The sequence below is a fragment of the Seriola lalandi genome, unplaced genomic scaffold, assembly GCF_002814215.2.
Source record: "Seriola lalandi dorsalis isolate HSWRI2012SDOR001 ecotype SW California unplaced genomic scaffold, Sedor1 jcf7180002054953, whole genome shotgun sequence".
In the NCBI taxonomy this organism is placed as follows: Eukaryota; Metazoa; Chordata; class Actinopteri; order Carangiformes; family Carangidae; genus Seriola; species Seriola lalandi.
Genome location: NW_019525504.1, coordinates 2062874 through 2083397, shown reverse-complemented (window position 1 = coordinate 2083397; position 20524 = coordinate 2062874). Strand labels below are relative to the sequence as shown.

Below are 20524 nucleotides of genomic sequence, written 5' to 3'. Positions count from 1 at the left end.
GTGTCCTTTTTTTTTGCCAGTGTAGCTGTTTAAAACTATTTTATGTTTTGCTTCCTGCATTTTCTCATTGGAGCTTCCAGCTGCCTGGAATCACTTAAGTTTGCCCTCAGCAAGATAAGCCACAAGATCATTTTCAGAAGGACTGTCCTATTCATCAACAGGTGCAATATAGTGTCTATCTGCATGTGCATGTGTGTGACTGTGTGTCTTTGTTTTGTATGTGTGCATTTTTATATTATGTGTAAGTGCAATACTTTTTGTGTATTTCAGCTAATAGCACGTCTGAAAAGGGAGATCGCGTCTCTGAAGGAAGAGCTGGCCATGGTGACAGGAGAGCAGAGAGAAGACCAGCTTACCGTGGAGGAGATTCAGAGGTACGTCATCTCCTTTTCCCTCATCCTTCATCCCTCATAGACCATTATATGGTCTATGATGTTATCTCCAGATTTACAGATGAAAGATAAGGGGCGGTAACAAATTTGCTCAAAGTCTTGAATTAAATCAGAATGTTCTAGAGGAACAGAGGAAGGTGGTATGTATGTGTGAGTATTTGTGTGTCATGATGTGACCTCAGAGGGCCAGTCATCTCAGGACAGTGCAGACGTGTATGGTGCTGCGTTGACCCCGTCTGCCTTCTAGGATGTTTAAAGCATGCCTCAGACCCAGGAAGAGCGCAGACAATCTTTTTTTGGACTCAGAGATTCTTGAGCAAATATATTTCATGATTTATAAGTATTTGGCTTTTGCCGAAAGTGCCTACATAACTTATGCTGTTGGCTATGCATTGATGCTGAGTCGAAGCCTGATTCACTGAGGCTTAACCAGATCTAAAGGAGTTTCCCAGGGCTGTGCTTCAGCCAGGACTGCTTTATTTCCGCTCTTATGCTCAAATGGCAGAGGGACCCTGTCAAGCAGGGCCAGAGTTCAGCCCAGAGGTTCCCCTGAGGACTTGGCACAGCCAGTGCTGATGTATTTACCGCGCCTTGGCCCCCTCAGTCCGCCTTTTTATTATTTCCTCTCTACCCGGGTGATTATCCTCGATTTCCCCTGTTTGTGGTCAAACTCACAGAGGGAACCTTTAATGATGTCTGTTGTGACCACATTCACTGGACATGCTGATTTTTTTGTTACTGTTTCCTCTCCAGTTTATGCCTTGACTCATCCCAATAACTGAATGATTGCACATATCCTGGTTTACTTGTTGCTGCATTTCCAAATGCACATATATCCTCAGGCATCCACATTACACCGAGTCTACTCTGCTGCTCTCAGTGCTGTATCAATCCATTTCCATACAAGTCAATTCAAGTGTTTTTCTAAATACTGTATTTGTTTGCTAGATTTGCTACATAACATGTTGCTTCAAACCATGGAAAAACTATTTGGAAACTAACAGATTCTGGCATTTGAAAGATGATATTTTTTCTCCTACAAAATATTATACATGGCATCGAAGGGCATTCTCCAGAATCCAACTTGTTTTACGGGCCTGAAAGGAGACCGCTACGTTTGTTTTAAGTCCTTTGTCATGTAAACCTAGCGTGTTTCTATGCTAGACACGTTACAGCGGAAAATAAAAACCGCACGTTGTTGTGCCTACATTGGATCCGTCTGGACAGTTGCCTCCTGGTCTTTTCCAGTGGCTGGTTCCAGAGCGAGAAGAACCAATGTTTGGACTATCATCTAGTGATAGTTTATCAACAGGCTGGCCCAGTGGAGCTGGAACACACATTTAAGTAAATAGTTTTCTTTGACCAGACCCACATTTTAAACATTAGAAGCACTCCTCAAATATAGATCTTAACTGTTTGAGTGCCTGTTGAGCCTGTGCTAAGTGTGATGGAGAAAGATTGTAACATGGAATGCGGAATTTGTTTAAGCTTTGTTAGGTTATGGCGCAGTGTGTGTGTGTGTGTGTGTGTGTGTGTGTGTGTGTGTGTGTGTGTGTGTGTGTGTGTGTGTGTGTGTGTGTGTGTGTGTGTGTGTTTGTCTCTGTGTCTGTGTCTGTGTGTTTAGGTTAGAAGAGCTGCTCAAGGCCTTTCTGGATGACCCTGATCCAGGTGTGACACTGTCACTGGGACCAGATATGAGAAAAATCCAGTACTGTTTCTCCCTGCTGAAGGTAATATTCAGTTGTCTCTTCATGTACAGTATTCAGACAAAATGTATAACTCTCTATCTGCATCTATTCTCTATCTTGGCATTATTCCAAAATATTTGTACTTTTATTCTACTTTCCATAATAAGACCCAGCATGCTAGTGTGACAGCAAGATATATTTTCAGTTCAGGGTGCTCTGCTAGCTAATTAAAAATATTCATTTATTTACTGTGAGAGTGCCTGACCAGAAGTTAATGAGCAAATTTTATAATAGAGGTGGCAAACCTAATCTCTTCCACACATTCCCCATCATCCATCAGCTCAGCTGTGACCAGATGACCAATCACTTCTTCTAAATAGCTCCCCCTACTGTCCTTTCCTGAGAGATGCTTTACTTTTGAATTAACTAAAGTGTTCTTTCTTTTTTTTAATGTGGTTAACACAACTGAAGATGATTACTGTGTCATCAGACTGCAATGTAAAACTTACTTTTACAGAAAAAGCTGATGATTAACATGAGCTTACCCTCTGGCCTAAGCATAAAATCTGGAAATCTCATGCGTAACACTATTCATTGAAATTAATGAAAACATACTTTTGTCTAGACAAAATCTCAGAGATATTGCAATGTCTTATTCTGTAGCCTGCCTAGAAAATGAAAATATTTCAAGATCTAATGATGCTGTTTCATCCAGTGCCGTTGTTTTTCCCATGTCCTGAATTAAGTCTTGACATTTGGTGTTTTGCAGTTATTTACCGTCTAATTAGATGCAAGGTGTAATGTTGACATGTAACTGTTGATTTGTGTATTTAAACCGGATCCTCTGAAGAGTTTGCACAACAGCTTGAAAAGTAAGCCTCAGCCTTGGTCAGAGTAAACAAACCGCCTGAGGATGTCCCCAAGGGGCTCTGGTACATGGGACAGTGATGAGCATTTTTCACTGTTTTCTTGTTTTCTGGTAATTTATTGACTAATGAGTAGATTTCTTTTACATGACAGATTAATCTAATGAAGGATTATAGTTAATTGTAGCCCAACATAAATAAAAGGCTGAACGTAAGATGAACTAATCCATTATGAATCAGTTAGTAGATAAGCTTTCATGTAACCAAATAGTAAACACTGTATACATTTTATTGAATGGCTAATTATTGGGATCTTGGTCAGCAAAGAATCGTTTGTGTTTGCATTTTTTATAATGGTGGTGTCTGGACATAATTTTGTTCTGGCTATGTGCCTAATCCACTGACAGTGTGTCATGGACACTGCCATGGAGAATTGTTTCTATTGCATGTTGTTTGCAGAATGTTGGGAGAAAACAATAATTCATACAGTTTTGTTTTTGGAGAAAGTCAGACTGGTTATAGTTTGTCAAACAGCAGCCGATGGCCCACTGCTGCTAAATGAGCGTAGGGAAAACATTGCAATGCTCACACTGTTCCTGGGCTTTGGTTTGGTTGGAGCTGGAGCAGCCACTAGAAGTAGTTCCAGATCCCACTTGAATGTCTGTTTATCTCTCCTTCAGTTTGTTATGATCCGCAAACTCTATCTCCTTTTCAGTTTACATTCCTCTGAGCATCACCCCAGTCACACTCCGGTGATTCTGTAGGAATTTGGATCTGGTTTAAATTTGATTTCCTTCTTTGTTCTCGGTGCAGGATAGCTCCTCCACGCTCAGCTCTCTGCTTGTCCTTGTTTCACGGTGATATTCAAATACCAGAGTGCATGCCTGCAGTCTTAATTTTTCAGCTCTGCCAGCTTCGATATGAAGTGTCACCTCAGTGATTTAGCTCCATATGTATGTTGTCACGCTGCAGTGATGACGTGAAATAGAAAAGCTATTTTCAAAGCTGGAGAATGTCAGCCCAAACTCCAGTATCTTCTTCAGTGCGCCTCCATATATGCCCGCAAAATGTCTGCTATATCTACTCCATGTGGAAAAAGCTCTACTGCTTTAACATGTTTTCCACCTGTCTTTAAAGCTGGAAAATCTTTGAAATTTTGGACTTATATTGCAGACAGGGAAAAGAGTGGAATTTAATTAATGTTTAGGGAATATCACAGAATTTAGAAGAGCATTACTTTTCAGGATGGTACGGCAATTTATTTTCCAGCTTCTTTACATTCATGACATTAGATGGTTGTTTATACTGTAGATGTTGTTCCAGCAAACAGCAAATCCACCTGTAGTAGAGAGCAGGCTGCTTTTGTCCTGTATAAGTTTATTGAACTGTGATTTTAGATCATTTAACTGTGTATGTAAGACTTTATACATGGTTTGATTAAATGCAACTTTCTTTAATGGTTTTTGTACAGATAATGATTCTGGACAAGCAAGGTGGTGGAAACAAATGTATTGCTGAGTCACCAGCAGCAACAGCGAGAGAAGAAGTAATTGAAGAGAGCCACCACATTGCATCAGAAGTGACCAAATTAAAGGAGATGCTGACTCAGCGTAATAATGAAATCAGTATCCTTTGACATGGCGCAGCCAACTTTGCTTAACTCTGATGACACACCACATGACTACGCTGAGTTTTGAGATGTTTAGTCTAGTGGTCAAATTGGACAGTATGTGAGATGTGAGATAATCTCTGTCTGCATGCTTTGCTGTACTGATTTATTAAATGATATACTTCTAGGTAATTCACATTACATTACATCACAATTTTTCCAAACCAAATATGTGTTTTTTCTACAGTTTTTAGATTCATAACTTGTCTAACGAATAGAATAAGTCTGTTATTGATGATCAGGTCGTCTAAATTTGCTGTTTTTGTTTGTCTAGCAGGATGAAAGAATTGACAGCCTTACATCATATCACTAACATTACATGCAACAACAGGGGACTATGTCATTTCCAGTCTAAATTAAGGAACAGCATACAATATATATGCACTGTCTCTGTACTGTAGTTACCATTACTTCAGTTATTCCAATTCTCTCAATAACTGTGAAAAAATAAGGTAATTTACAAAATAAATCTTTACAAAAATCTCATCCTACAATATCATAGAATTATAAGTGCTCATCTTTGCATGCACATCTAAAAAAAATGCTACAGGGTCCTTAGCCATTATGCGGGATACCAAATATTAGCAGTACAACATATACATAGCAGATACATAGAAAACACAGATAGGGTTATAGTGCCGATACTGTTATGTCTTTTTTGATAAGGTGATTGGTCAAACATCCAAAGGTTGACGGAGATGGGTGCTTGTGTGAAAATGTTACTATGTGTTTTTTCTGCCTCCATTTGAAGCATTGATTTGTTATACCAGTTCATCGTTTGTTTGAATATCCTATTGTCCAGTGTATAGTGAACGATACAATTTAAGATTGGGCGCACAAGTGGCTCAGACAAGGTCCTATCTATCACTGTAGCAGTACCTCAGGCTTGTTTGTGTAAATTTAAGAATGGACTAGACTAATGTCCCTGTCAGTGCACCAGAACCCCCAAAATGCCTGCACAGTGCAAGGTGGAACTGAATATATGTTAAAAGGTAAAGGTTAAAAGAAGCAGCTGACACTATGACCACTATGAAATACACTGCAGTCTACACCCTCCCCAGGTGAGCAGTGGAGTTAGCAAAGACAAGGAGTGCTGTGTATATGGAACTGGCATTCAAAACTGGGAAAAATCTTCAAGAATAAATCCAGTAAGATAGGCTTTGGCTTCAATTTACATTTGTGTCCGCATACAGGCTCACACGTTAATCACACTTTTATCCTAAAGTAAATCTGCCTGTGTTATTGCATGGTTGGATCACAGCGTTTTCCAAATATGAATTATAAAATGTAAGTAATCTTGTAATCAAAACCAACATGAAATCTTGTTTTAGTGTGTATGTTCAGATAGATCTCTATCTAAAGACAGTTCATCATAATTACTATTAATCATAATTATGTACATTTGAATATTATATTTCTAATGGATTTATGGGATTATTCTTCCTTCAAGTCCTCTTGCTGTGGCCTGTCATTAGATCACAGCACATTAGTCAGAAAATTGAGACGTCTCCTTGATTATTTCGCCACAAAAACCTCAGCTCTCCAAAAATAAATAGACTATTATCATGCAGATATTTCACCGTAGTATTTCTTGGATCATATGTGTGTAATGTGAAATCCTCTCCTTGTAGATTTTCCCTCTCAAAATATCATATACTGGTTTTCACATGATGCTAATGTAATTGACAAAAATTGTTATAGTGTGTGTTTAAAAGCGCATATTTCATCAAGTAATGCTCAGGTGACCACATTGCTTTTATGTTCTTTCATTGTGAAGCTTGTATAGAAAGTTGATGTAGCCTAAACTGTCAATCCCTCAGTCAGGGTGGTCTGTCTATAGCATGCAACACTATTACTATCTAGATTCAGACCATTTCTAGAACTTATGTTTGTGTCCACTAGCTAAATCACCATGCTTTCTATGTTCAACTATCCAAAACCTTTACCAAGATACTTTGGTTTGTGTTGAACAGGTCTACGGTTTCCAGACTGATGCTTTCTCACAGGGTTAATAATGGGAGAGTTCCCCTGTCAAACAAAAGAGCTTATCCCTACCCGCTGTTCCTGTGTGTTCCCATGCATGGTTGGCTCTTCATGGGAGTGGGGCACCTGGTATTGCTTAGCTGACTCTGCCGGGGTGATGGCACATCCACCATTAACATGATGATAGAGCAACAGGGAGAAGTAACAACACTGCTGACTTTAAGGAGAAACATTGCACATGCATTTGTAATGCAACGTAAAATTAGTATATTTTTTAGTTCAGTCTATTTTGACAAGCGTTGCTATGATATGCAGCAGTGCACAAGATTTGGAATTTATTTGCAAACATTTAACTTATACTATTTTAGTTCTTGCTCTACCTGTTAATGGAATATTTTGAACATCTTATTGCATATCCTTGTTTGTGTTTGTGTTTGTGTTTGTGTGTTAGGATGCCATACCATAAAGAGGCTTGACAGTAGTAAGCCATCCATTTATTTAGTTTAGCTCCTGAACTAGAACATAGATAGATAGATAGATAGATAGATAGATAGATAGATAGATAGATAGATAGATAGATAGATAGATACTAAAAAAATAGCTTATACTTTAGTTTTATTAACATAACACTAAGTCACAACTGTAACAGTGATGCAGAAGTTATTTCACAGTGTCTGTTCTGCACTGGCAAGATTTTTCTGAATTCCCTGAACAACATTGGCCATTGTTTAGTATGACTTCTTATATCAAAATGTTATTGCTCAAAATTCTTAAGTAAAAATGCCATAAAAGGTCTTGCTCAAAGACACCACAGTCTCCTCCTCTTCTGCAGAAAAAACAGAAAATAGTAGTAAGAGTAGTATTGATAGGGACCTTTCTTTGGGTGGTGCTATTATTTTTTTAGTCCCTATTGAAAAAAATGGTAAATATAGTTAATCAAATTCTATCCTGAACATTTCAACATGCAATATCTTGAACCTCTTTTGAACTTCATCATTTGAAAGCGGAATTTTTCTATCTCTGGGTCTGAAGAAACTCAAATGTCTCAACATCCTAGAACTCCAGTAATCATCATTACTGGCCCTATTATATTGTTATAATCATCCAGTGCTATAATCAAAGCCAGGGTGGGAGGGTTTCACTGTTTGCTGTTTTCTGTCTCTTGATTCTTACTTCCTCAGTCAGCTGTGTAGCTCATCCAGATTGGGTTTTGTGTGAACACATAATTTCAAGTTGTCAAACATTAATGCAGGCAATAGTTTAGATTTGCTGCCAGCTGCAAACAATTTTTGCATATATGCAAATGATTGCTGATTGAATGGAACTGCTTAATCCAGTCTTTTTGCAGATGTTGTGGCTGTGATCAGTATATGAATGATATGAAGTAGAGCCTGACCCAGTTATTTAAATATTGGTAAAATACAGAACATTACTTCAGTGGTAAACCTACTGGTGCTCTGTTGACACAAGCACTGGCATGTCTTCGGTGTCTTCAGAACAACAGGCTTTAGTCTAGTGTTCTTTAGACCTATGTGCTCCACACATTATCCATGCAACTGCCTTGGAACTGCCTATAGAGCATACAAATTTGAAAGCATTTACAAAACTGGGGCTTTATAAGCAGTTCATTCCTCGGTTTTCGTTCAATTCTGTTTTAGTAAAATATTAGATGTTCTGTAATGACCTAAGTAAAGCCCACTGCTGGTGCTGGCCAGAGGTCACTGATTACATGGTCTTGTCAGGGTCTGTTAGGTGTGTAGGCCTACATGCTGACACGCTCAGCCTAATGAAGTGCCAGATTTGACAACAAGATATGCCCGTATGAGATCACAGGGCCATCAGAAACAATAGGATTCTACCTCTAGAAGACACCAATACACTCCAGACTTCATGTTAATCCAGCCAGTCAATGATAAGATATCTTGACCTGATGGTGACAGTAGACAAAAGGTCAGAGTCTCATGAAATTTTCTGAGGACGATGACCATCCATACCACTTTACATGACAATCAGGACCGTAGTTACAACAAGCCTTCCAAAATATGTTGTTTGTAACTGTCCTCCAAAACCAACAAGTGTAATTTTCTTTTCTGACTCCCCTATTAGTGGGACAACATCATTTGTCAGTGTGTTCCAAAACTGTTACAAACCACTGTTGCTAAAATGAAACCATTATATGACCTTACACCTCTAAGGTTAGGGTTTGGTAAGATTTATGAACAAGAAGGACTTGGTGAGTAGTTTATCACTTGAGTACTTTGTCACTTGAACATAAACATATATTATGTTGCTATTGGGTGTTTCCTGAAGTCACCAGTGTTGTTGTTTTTTTGGAGGATGAGTTTGTGGTTGTCAAGATTTATTGTTCTGAGCCTGAATGTTGGAAAAAATAGATGGTCAGACTGGCACTAAGTGATCAGCCAACATCCTTAGTCCCCAGGCCAGGGGCAAACACGTAGTAATGAACAGAGACTAGAAGTCCTCTATTGAGAGACTGGTTCAGATTCTTTTAAGTAACTAAACAGATAGTGTTTAGTGGATTTGCTACTGGTTGCTTCACTCCAATAGTTTCTACTTTTAAGAAACTTATACTGCTAAAACTCACCTCTATACTGTCATTCTAATCCAGCCTCTTATGAGGACAAAAAGTTCTTCCTTAAAATTGTTATTACTTACACTGAGGAATTTGTGGCACCACTGAGACAGTCATTGCATTTTTGCCAGCTGACTCTTTCTTGATGTGCTGGTATGTCTGTTTCATTGAACCGTATAACAGAGAGTGACAATAGAGATGAGAAGAAGAGATTGAATGGACATCACGAGCTGAGTTTGACAACATTTTGAGTGCGTGGCACGTGAAGCAGCCCATAGATCTAACATGTAACCCCCGAGAGAAATCTTTCTTCATATTCTACAAGTCTATGGTTGTATTCAGCATGAATGAAGATATCAGATGCCAGAGATCTCCGTAATGGAAAAACCTGGTGGACATCAGTCTGAAGTAATGGCTTGTATGAAACAATGACATAGAACCCACAGAAACAGTCATATTTTTCTGTAAAACCTGGCCTCTATAGGTCATTTGGAAATGTGTTGGGTTAAGATTTTGGCAGTGTTATGAGGACTGCATGGTTGGTTTCCTTGGAAATTGGAATTGGAGAACTGGTTCCTTCATGTTATTGTTCCCACTGACATCCCCTTTGTACTGGCTTACAGGAATATAAATTAACTTCTCCAGCTCCTTCAAAACTCTGTCCATTTATCATCCAAAATAATGACATTCTGACTTTTCTGTCTTTGAGCATCCCAGACTATCTGCTGACCACCACAGTTTCACTTAGGCCACAACTACATGTCTGCAAATCTCATGACAGACTCATGCTTGAAGAGCAGACTAATGTGTTGACTCTAAATTATGGGTTGTGATTAGGCCATCAAACACACTTCAGTTTATAGTGGAAAAACAGGATGCAGGAGATGAATGAATATTTTATGAGACTGTAATCTTTTATTCATGTAGGTAATGTATATGACGATCAAAGTGGAGGGTTTTTTTTCCACAAGCATACTTATTATAGGAATAACTTTAGCGAAGCTTTTGTCCGTTCACCTTTTAACCAGTGACAAGCCTTGATTTCTTACTTTTGTTGACATCTTAAAAGCCGTCTTGGCAGCTTTTTGTTAAATGTCTTGGTCATGTTTTTCTTTATACCGTTTTTCCATTCAATTCTACTTCATACAAGTACAATTTCCCCTCTGTTAGCAGTTCTGATTGCAAAAAAAAAACCTTCTTCTCCTCTCTCACCGGTGGTAGAAACAGCAGTGCGTTGGTTATACAGTAAAAGTCACTCTGCAAGTCTACAAGTGGTGTGCTGAAGCATAGCAACCAGGCGTCAATTTGATAATCAAATTTGAAAGTGCTGAACGAAATAGTGCCAGCTGAAAGCAGTTTGAGTAGAAGGCAGTTGATCAAACACAGAATATTACTGTAGAGTTGGAAGCCAAGTACAGTATGTGGAGCAGAGGAAACGATTATAGTAAATTGTCCTAATGCATAGAGACATTGCATATGGAGAAGTGAAACGTGTCATGGCAATAAAAGTATGAACAGGATCTGAGCAGCAGTTTTTGCCTTTTAGCCTTCTCTCGTAGCCACTCAGTTACTCTCTGTCACACACGCACAAGTGCAACCAGACGCACACACACATCTACACTGGGACTCTAGTAGACAAACACACACAGCCTCATCACTGGGAGAAGACTTTGTGGAATCTTGGCCTGGTCTGTGGAGCCTCTCTGGCTCCTCCTCTCTCCACTGATTCATCCCAGACCATGACATCTCCTCTAGCCTGTAAGGTCAGACACTGAGCACATGTCAGCACGCTGCCATTATTAAAAGCCCACAATGAAGCCTGTTGCCCTTTAGGAAATCACTGTGGATGCTGTTGGGCTGTCTTGCCTTCTTATACTGTAGTATGTTGTTACCTATGTTATCATGAAAAGTGTGTTCAGGTAGTCACATTCACACACGTACATCTAAACATGATATTGATCCTTTGATATCCATGTGCAATTAAGTGAAAGAGATTCCAGAACTTTTGTCCAAAGCAAAGACAAGTAGAGTCCTTAACTCAGTGCCTGCAGGTATCCTAGTTAAGATGTTGAAGAAGGAGAAGAAAAGGGCCCAGGATGCTGCTGCTCAGTTTGCTAACACCACCAATGGCCAGAGTCTGGCCTCCCAGAATGCCTTGAGGTTGTCATCAATGTCACTGCTGAGCGAAAATAGCACAGACACCATCTCAGCCAGCCATGGAGGACGAGCTATGCAGTACATGAAAAGAGGTAGAAACTTTATTCTTCTTTTCTTTACAAAGCAAATTGTTACAGTTTGGATTTTAAAGATTTAAACAAATTTTGAAAACCTGCAAATGTGATGTGATAAGGATAAGGTGTAACACAAGCCAACGAAATGGAGTCCAAATTGAGTTGTGACGTCGACCACCAAGCAAGTTATGGCCATATATTGAGGACACTGCAATAAAGGGTTGGTTCTCACAAATTACAAAAAACACATTTCCTTAAACTTACAACTTACTAATGCTACTAGCCATGTAGATAGTCCTGTTTTTTTCCCCTGGGTTTTTAAATATCAGTCTTTGTCTCCATCCCCAAACAACTAGGGCTGTTTGTTTCAGTAAAAAAGTAGTTCCATTGAAAGCTATCTACAGCAATGTGGACTATCCAGACTAACAGGGACACTGTTTCTGTAAAAACAATGTTGCTAATGAATTTCTTTTTAGATGTCTTTTTTCCTTAGTGTAAGTTCCACAAACAACACAACACTGACCTTTATCCTCTCGGGGTGGTGGCTGAATTATCTGAAACACATATCTCAAAACCATGGGCCCAGAAAACTGTAACAATCTGATTGGTCAAATACTGTGTTTCGTTTAATTTTCTTTGTCTGTTATTGTTTGTAATTGGGGTGCCAAACCCTTTATGATGATGATGATTATCTCACAGCCAGAGGGTTCCAGGTGTGAACCCTGCCCGGGCAGCTATGGCCTTTCTTTGTGAAGTTAGTATGTTCTCTCTGTGTTTGTGAGGGTTTCCTCCCAACCCAAAACACGGAAATTTTAGGAAGAAACTAAGACTGCTCACTGCTATAGTAAGAATGGGTCAGAAGCATCGCATGGGGACTAATTAAGCACTATATAAATAAAATAAAAATTTCACAGATGCTGATTCTATTAAACTTGACAGTCAGTCATTCTGTGCTGGAAGAAGCAATGAATTTGTGATAAATTAGGTGCTAAGAGTACAGTGAGTGATCTCTCCTGATTGGAATGTGGGCAGCTCATTGTGGCCAGAGCTGCTGATTTTCAGCGTGCCTGTTGAGGTTGCCTGTCGGGTATGACAAATCCTTTATTTCTGGATTTTTCTGCATGACAGTCCGACGTCCCAGAGCCCCCGGACTGGCTTATTTCTAAACAATGTCATCAGTGGGATTGCATGTATTTAGGAGTTTCCTTTGGAGGTCACTCAAGTGGCCCAGTGTAGTCATGTCAGCAAAGCAACATTAGACAGTACAGTATATTAAACCTGTAATTTGTTGCTGATGAAAAGCTGAGTTTAAAACCTATAATACTCACTGGAACATGAAGCAGGGAGCAGGGGCCAAGAATGCTGCAGTGTAAACACAAAAGACACTGTTCAGATGTGATGAGGATAACAAACCTGGATTCACTACATTTGAGAAAATGTCAGTTCCATGTAGAGGCAGCATCTCCACGTCAAACCAAAATGTTAAATACTTTATTTGTTTATATTCTTTTACACTAATACAAGAATATATATCTCATATAGGTAAACATGCTGGAGGATATTTATGTGTCTTTTATATACACATGGAAACATGACGATTGCAAATATGATCTAATTAAAGAGAGGTCTGTTTTTCATAGTTCCAGTTACATGTGGTCTTGAACTGAGTGTCATCACAGTGTTGCAGATGGTTAGGTTATGTCCTTGTAGTTTTGCCATTGCACATCCAAAGGTTTGGATAATAACGTCACAGAAGAGAAAGGATAATGAAGAGCCAGAGATAGTGGAGTAAGTAGCTTGTCTTGGATGGTCAGTCTACTTGTAACTTTTGTAGAAATGAACTTTGGTTTAAATGTCACAGGAATGTAGTGGTTGCTGAAAATCATTCCAATCAGCCTTTTAGATATGCTGCCTTGCCAGTAGCGGCATTTATTTGGCTTTTCCTGTTAATTTTGGTTAAGTGGAGCCTTAAGTGTGATGATAAACCTGAGCCCTTATAACAAGCTCGGTCGTAGCCATCAGGCACAGCAGTATGAGCCAGCAACTCATCAAACTGAGGCTGTGCTCCGCTCCTGTCTGTGCTAACCACAGCTCCCTCATCCTCTTCGACATTTTTGTGTAATGGTGCCCAGTGTGGTAATAAGGCCAGCGAAGGGGTAATTGCAAGCAGGGTCTCTGAAAGAAGATTCTCTTAAAAAACAAACACATGTTTGAACTCGGTCCAGTCAGAATTAGGAAGCGAATCAGTCATTCATCGAGGGGACAATGAGGTCCACTGTGATGGATGGCTATAAAGCTGCGGTTTATAAAATCACCGATAAATGATGCACCATATGTATTAGTCTCCAAGAGTGGTATGTGATCTAATATGAGGACCCAGATGAAGAATCATCTCGTTTATCCCACTAGAGGATGTGTTTTCACCTGGCCCTACGATTGATCTTTTTTGTTTCATTCTCTTATTTAATGGGACGTAATGCCCGCCATGGACTCCACTTGCACTTGCTTTACCACCACGTACACCAGGAGCTCAGACAGTGGTGATAAACATTTGATAAAGCTGCCTCGATGTCATTTTATGTATTTTAGCTATACTCAGATATAGTCTTTGCAAATATTCACTGATTATTACATCAACACTGCAGTATAATGTATGATCTTAAAAGAAGGTTTACTTTGTGGAAAAAGCCTACATGACCTACAGTGTTTTATTTGGTACAATTTCCTGAAAGTACTCCACATAGATTAAGACTCATACCAAATCCAAATATTGAAATATTACATGTAAATAATCCAGAGAGGACACAGGTCATTTCTGTCAGACTCCCAAACACAAGTCATTGTGAAGAATCTTGCTGGCTCTGACCATAATACTTGAGTCCCTGAATAAACGTTGCATAGTTACTTTTGGCAAGAACACCCAAAAAGTCAGCAATACCGCTGACATTTTCATTGCTGCTCCCTCCCATATTGAGTGACAGGTTATTATTTGTAATAGCTTACAAATAAAAAAAACTGTTGACCTGGCGGAAAATAGACCTTTAGTTGATCTTGACATAGGGATGATAACTGCTAAGTCTACATCATGATTAACAGACCATGTCTGTGTAGCCCATAAGCATTTATATGAGCGATCATCCTCATTTTTAGTCAGTATTCATTGTCACACTTTCATTTATGAACTGTTTGAAGTGAAGAGCTACGGCACATAATTCTAGTATATATCATCTTATAAATCTCAGGACTTCACTTCAAGTTTCAGGAATTGTCACTTGGCAGTTAGTTTGAGTGTTACTGGGAATACACATTAAAGGGGAGAAGTAGGCAGTACATAAACACAACTGTAGCATCCAGTCCATTCAGTCCACACTGACCCGGACCTCCGTTTGGTCATCTCTGTCCTCAGAACCAGCTGCCCTGATAACAGCAGCTTCTCAGTGGCCAGCCAAATTGTCTTCAAATAGGTTTCTAGAGTTGTTTATTTTTTTAATCTTATTTCCCTGCCTGTGTCTCATACCAGTACACAGACATGGTCAGGTGGAGATGATGCACTGTTTTGAGTTGTATCATCACATGTATTGTCATTTCTTTTCAACACCTTTGTCAAAATGGGGTCAAATATTTGAACTTCCAAATTATCCTCACATCTCCTCTTGACAGAATTAAAAGGCCCTTTACTATGGTGTAAAGGGCCACACCAACGTCAGCCTCAGGGCATTGCTCCCCCTGCTGTTCGTCTGCCCCAGTGCTCCCTCTCCTCCTTCTCTCTCGTGGATGCTCCTCAGGTCACCAAATTGGTCTCCAAGGCCAAAGCCTCCGCCTGCTCTCTGGACCCCATACCCACAGCTTTGGTCAAGGCATGTCTACCTGCTCTGTGCCCCCTCATGATGGACATCATCAACTCCTGCTTGGAATCTGGTTTGGTACCCTCCAGCTTCAAAGTTGCCTCAGTCACTTCCATACTCAAGAAGCCAGGTCTTGACCCGGATGACCTCAACAACTACAGACTGATCTCCAACCTTCCTTTCCTCTGTAAAATCCTGGAAAGAGCAGGCGCTGCCCAACTCCATCAACACTTGTCCAACAATGAGCTCTATGAACCCCTTTAAATCAGGCTTCAGAGCACACACAGCACAGAGACCGCTCTCATCAAAATTACTAATGACTTTCTCATTGCTGCTGACTCTGGCCACATCAGCATCCTCATCCTCCTGGAGCTCTCAGCATGAGAGCATGAGTCTGGAAGGTTGGAGATCAACATTTACTTCTGGAGATTGACGGCTGCTCCATCTCCCCATCCCCAGAAGTCCGCAACCTGGGTGTCATCCTGGACTCACTGCTCTCATTCCAGGCACATGTCAAGCCCATCACCAAATCTGCTTTCTTCCACCTCAAAAACATCACTCAACTCCGGCCATCACTCTCTGACTCTGTAGCAGAGACCCTCATCCACGCCTTTGTCACCACCCATCTAGATTACTGCAATGGAGTCTTGTTTGGGGTTCCCAGCAAAGCCCTGCACAGGCTCCAGTATGTCCAGAACTCAGCTGCGAGGGTTCTCACCCACACCAAGCCCTGGAAGGACATCAGCCCTACCCTCATCCAACTTCTCTGGCTTCCGTTCAAAGCCCGCATCCAGTCTATCCAGTCAATCTATAATTATTTATTGGAATTGATATCAAAGAATGTATCAAGCACAGAAACTGTTAACTACTAAGAAAACAACTCAGTGAAAAGAACTGCAATTTAGAAATGACATTGTTTTTAAAAGGTTTTTCAATTAACCAATTGCATCTGTGAAGTATTGTAAAGTCATTATCTACATGTGTGGGCATGGACAATCAAAGAGAAGCTTGTCTAAGAGAGATTTTAAGGTTCAAGTTTGACAGCAGAGATCATTCCTTTCAGCCTATAGTGGGAAACAGGCTGGTGTTGTAATGGGCTTTTTTCAAGTAGCTAATGTTCAAGACTAAATACACTTCTTTTCAGTGTGAAGCTTGAAAGGGTGTCATTACACCGCTTTTACACATTGTGACTCATTGACCCGCAAAGTGACTGAATCATTCAAGAGTGCTCACATTTGCCACAATTACTTTAATTGTTCAACTTTGTCTATTCTTTTCCCACATACAAAAAACGTAAGGCAAACACTTGAGCATTGTAGTGAAGTTGTTTGTGTTGGGGCCGAGTTTAAAGATGAGAGTGCTGCACTGGAAATTTCTCAAATATGACAGTGACAAACGCTAAGTAATTATGACTGGATGGGATTTTGTTACTAGGTCATGCTGTAAGTTCTTGAGAAAAATGTAAGATAATCAACTTCGCTAGTTTCAATATTGCTTTGAGTCATGAACAGAGATGGTGTTAACAGATGACATCACTCTTAAACCAGACTATACAATAACTAAATTTGGAACTTTTGCCAACAATATTGGTGCTGTATATTATTGTCCAATTTGTTGTGGAAAACCTGCTACGCCTTCAGAAAAGTTCCCAGATCCCACAGTCATTTGCTAGCAGTTACATGTCCATTCTGGAATGTCTGTCCACTTTTCTCATACTCATACATGAGAAATTTCTTTCTCTTTCTGCTCTGTTTGCAACCAACACGGTGAGCAGACACATTTCCACCCTATCAGCTGTTAACCAGCAGGGAAATCTTGATGTTGTCCAGAGACGCTCTGCACTTTGGGGAGTAAATGCTTTTAAAAACACACTGAGCAGTTCCAGAGATCAGAGACGATCAGAGAAGACACTTCTCACACTTTGTTTCTGACTCACAGTGTGGAATCCTGGAGCTCACCTGGTGTCAGGGATTGTTTTAAAACAATACCAGTTCATACCGTGGCATCAAGTTTTTGGAAGAGGCCATTACAATCAATTACATATTTAGTTTCTCTTAAATACATTGAATAGGCAAAATATTAGGAACACAAAGCTGACACAGTTTGTACACAATGTTGTATTATGTATCATATGTTTCACATCTGGAGTGCCGATTTTCTGTGACCCACTTGGAGACTCATAACCAAACTATATGTGCATTAGATCATTGTTCCTAATTCAAGACAAATGCACTACACTTATCTTTTCCTCATGCTCGGTGGGTCACTGAATGTTTATGTATGTTTTAATTCAGGTTTAAACTGAGGGGTCTGCCGTTGTAGCCAACAGCATCTATGGTTACGGGAGGGTAATTGCTTTCCCCTGAAGATTAACTGTAAATGTAATGATGATGACCTTTCCATGGAAACCATTCATGCTTACTGAATGGCATATAATCGACTCTACTCTTTCCATAGTGCATCTGTCTATACTGCTTTTAGCTTAGCAAACACAAAATAAAACATGGGCATTAGTGAGTTTTTTTTCTGATGGCCACTGTCTCTGTTGAAGCAGTCTGCACACAGTACAAGATTTTGATTTCCTCATATTACTGGATTTCTACTTTGTGTACCGTAAATTGCAAAGAGACTACTCTGAGTCTGAGATGCCTCTGTGAGTTTTAGGTTAATTTATTGTCTACTTTTACATGGACAGATGTACAGTGTCTTTTTCTGTGCTCTCTAAGATTGTTTTTATAGTGTAAAATAAATGGCTTGTGAATGGACAAGGTATTCCTGTTGTAATTCAGGTAGTGACTACGTCCTGAAAGGGGACTTGAGACTTACAGAGAGTTAGATCTTAATGTAAATCCTGCTAGCATGTAATGAGCCGCTGATGATCCTACCAGGCCCTCCACACATTTCTGTCAGCTTACCAGAAGCCTGAGACTGAGCACAGGGACATCTTAGTAAGTTGAATACTACTGTCCCCTACAGGAGGCCACAGTGGGAACATGCAATGTACCCAGAAATATTCCTCTGTCTATTAAGCAAAGACATTATAACTTCTTCTGCATACAGTTTACAGTGGTGTCAGACATTATTCTCTTTCTAACAGGACAAGGTCAAACCCTAATGTATGGCTGGACCATGTATGCTCTCTGTGCAAAATTGAGGATAGTAGTAGGTAGTTGAAAACTTGTGGAACTGCTGTAAACAACTGCTTTCAATGGAAAGTTGCTGAAGCTTACTCAAAAAGTCACTAAATGTTGCTAGATGATGTAATGCGCTTATAAACATATTCATCGTATTTGCATTCTGCCTAGTGTCAGCTGGTTTCAGCTCTTTATCTGTTTGACGCTCTCCTCCTCTCTGTGCTCACATACAGGACTTTAATACAGCTGAATTCCCAATAAAGCTGTTCTCATTTACATGTTTCTCTGTTTCTGTTGTCAGACAACAGAACTGACTGACAATGTGGCCCATTTAGACTACATGTGAAACAGCGGGCACATCCAAGCCACTGTTACTGGCAACTATCTTCTTTTGAGAGTAGCTACAGTACAAAAGTCGCTAAATTTGTCACTAGGTGCTTTTTGTCTGGACCGCAACAGCAGGGCCAGCCCTATAAGCATTCATGTCCATGACTGACTGACTGACTGACTGAGTGACTGAGTGATACCTGAGTTTCCCCATTGGCTGTTGCTTTTTCAAAATGAATTGACACAGAATGAGAATGAGAAGAACTTTATTGGAAGTTCGGCTGTATTGAAATACTGTATATGTTAGCCCAGAGAGTAGGACAGAATCAAGTAGATAAAGAGCTATAACCAGCTGACACTATGCAGAATGCAAATACGACACGACGATGTCAGTTGTTTACAGCTGTTCCACAACAGTTTTCAGCTACGTCCTCAATTTGCACATTCATCATATGTGGACAGCCATATACTAGATTTTGACCAAGTCTTGTTTGAAAAAAAAAAAAGCCTCTAAAACAAAAGCACTAAGTTGGCAACATTGTCTGTAAACACCTCCAGATGATGTAATAAAAACTGTTTGCACCTATTCATTTTGAAAGAACATCAGCCAGTGGGGAATTCCAACATTCAACTGGCTGACCAGTGGTGTAACTTCAGCAGTCAGTCAGTCAGTCAGTCAGTTACAGACTGGCCTTGCTGTTGTGGTGCAGTCATACATCACTTTGCTGGTATTTCATTTCTAAAATTTGTTGAAACAGCAGCAATATTCACAACACATACCTCCCCTGTAAAACCTCTGTGGTTTGTCAGCACGGAAAAGAAGAATTAGGAAAGTTGGCCTAAGGTCCATGTGATCTCACTACCCCACAAATTATTTCAGTACAACATAATATGATGTCATATCACTCTTAGATATTTCTGGAATGTTGCTCTTTACAAGAATCGAATGGAGAAACCCTCAAGCTGATTTGTTGAGGTTGGCTCTTGCAACATATGCCTGTGAGATGCCTGCTGGTTTCAATCAGGACTTTCCAAAAATAAAGAAACAAAATTCCTAACTGTCCTACAATTAATCTCACATGAGTTACTGTCTTGTGTATGTCTTTGGTTAGAACAGCTTTGTCACAAATGTCTCATTTTAACAAGAGTGGAATTCATTGGACATGTTTGTAAAGTCTTAGGTTTTCCATAGCCAGGATCTCTTGCAAAACAATGTTGTTTTGTATTCTGTTATAAGATTAGGTAATATACAATCCAGTGGAGTCTTGCATCCAGGAAAAAATGTTAGTTTGTTGAAAATATAAAACTCTTATCTCCACTGTTAGTTGTTTTACAGAAAATTGAATTTGTCAGGTTGAGAGAGAGCTTTGGTAGATCGATAGATATATCTGTGGTTGCTTTATCTCCTGGAGCTAAATGCAAATGTGAACTTCTCTGAGTCAATGACCATAAAGCCACTTTTCAATTATGTTCTTTGAGTACATAAAAAGTGACAAACAACAACACAAACAGATATGAACCATGCAGCAGTTCTGAATGGTTAACTACCAATGCGATTCAGTGTCTACATACAATTTTGTACTCTCTTGGGAGAAAACTGGCCTATTTCACAGCTGATACTGTTCTGTGCAAAAGATTGGGCTGTCATGTCCAGCCCTGCTTCTTATGTCATGTTTTCATTTTTTGGCTATGTCTTGTCTTTTATACACTTCCTCTTTTATTTTGATATCATCAACTTTCCTCTTTGTTCCAGATTCTCTTCTTGCCCTTGTGTGTTTCCCACCACTATGATTGTC

General features: G+C 39.7%; 1 protein-coding gene across 1 annotated transcript in view; it reads left to right on the top strand.

Moving 5' to 3' along the window:
* Positions 1-20524, top strand: part of kif6 (kinesin family member 6) — a 55103-nt gene that overhangs the window by 18803 nt on the left and 15776 nt on the right. The window contains exons 10-13 of the mRNA XM_023394725.2: positions 271-374; positions 2017-2122; positions 4418-4571; positions 11243-11440. Coding sequence (XP_023250493.1) covers positions 271-374; positions 2017-2122; positions 4418-4571; positions 11243-11440 — 562 coding nt within the window. The remainder of the gene's footprint in view (positions 1-270; positions 375-2016; positions 2123-4417; positions 4572-11242; positions 11441-20524) is intronic.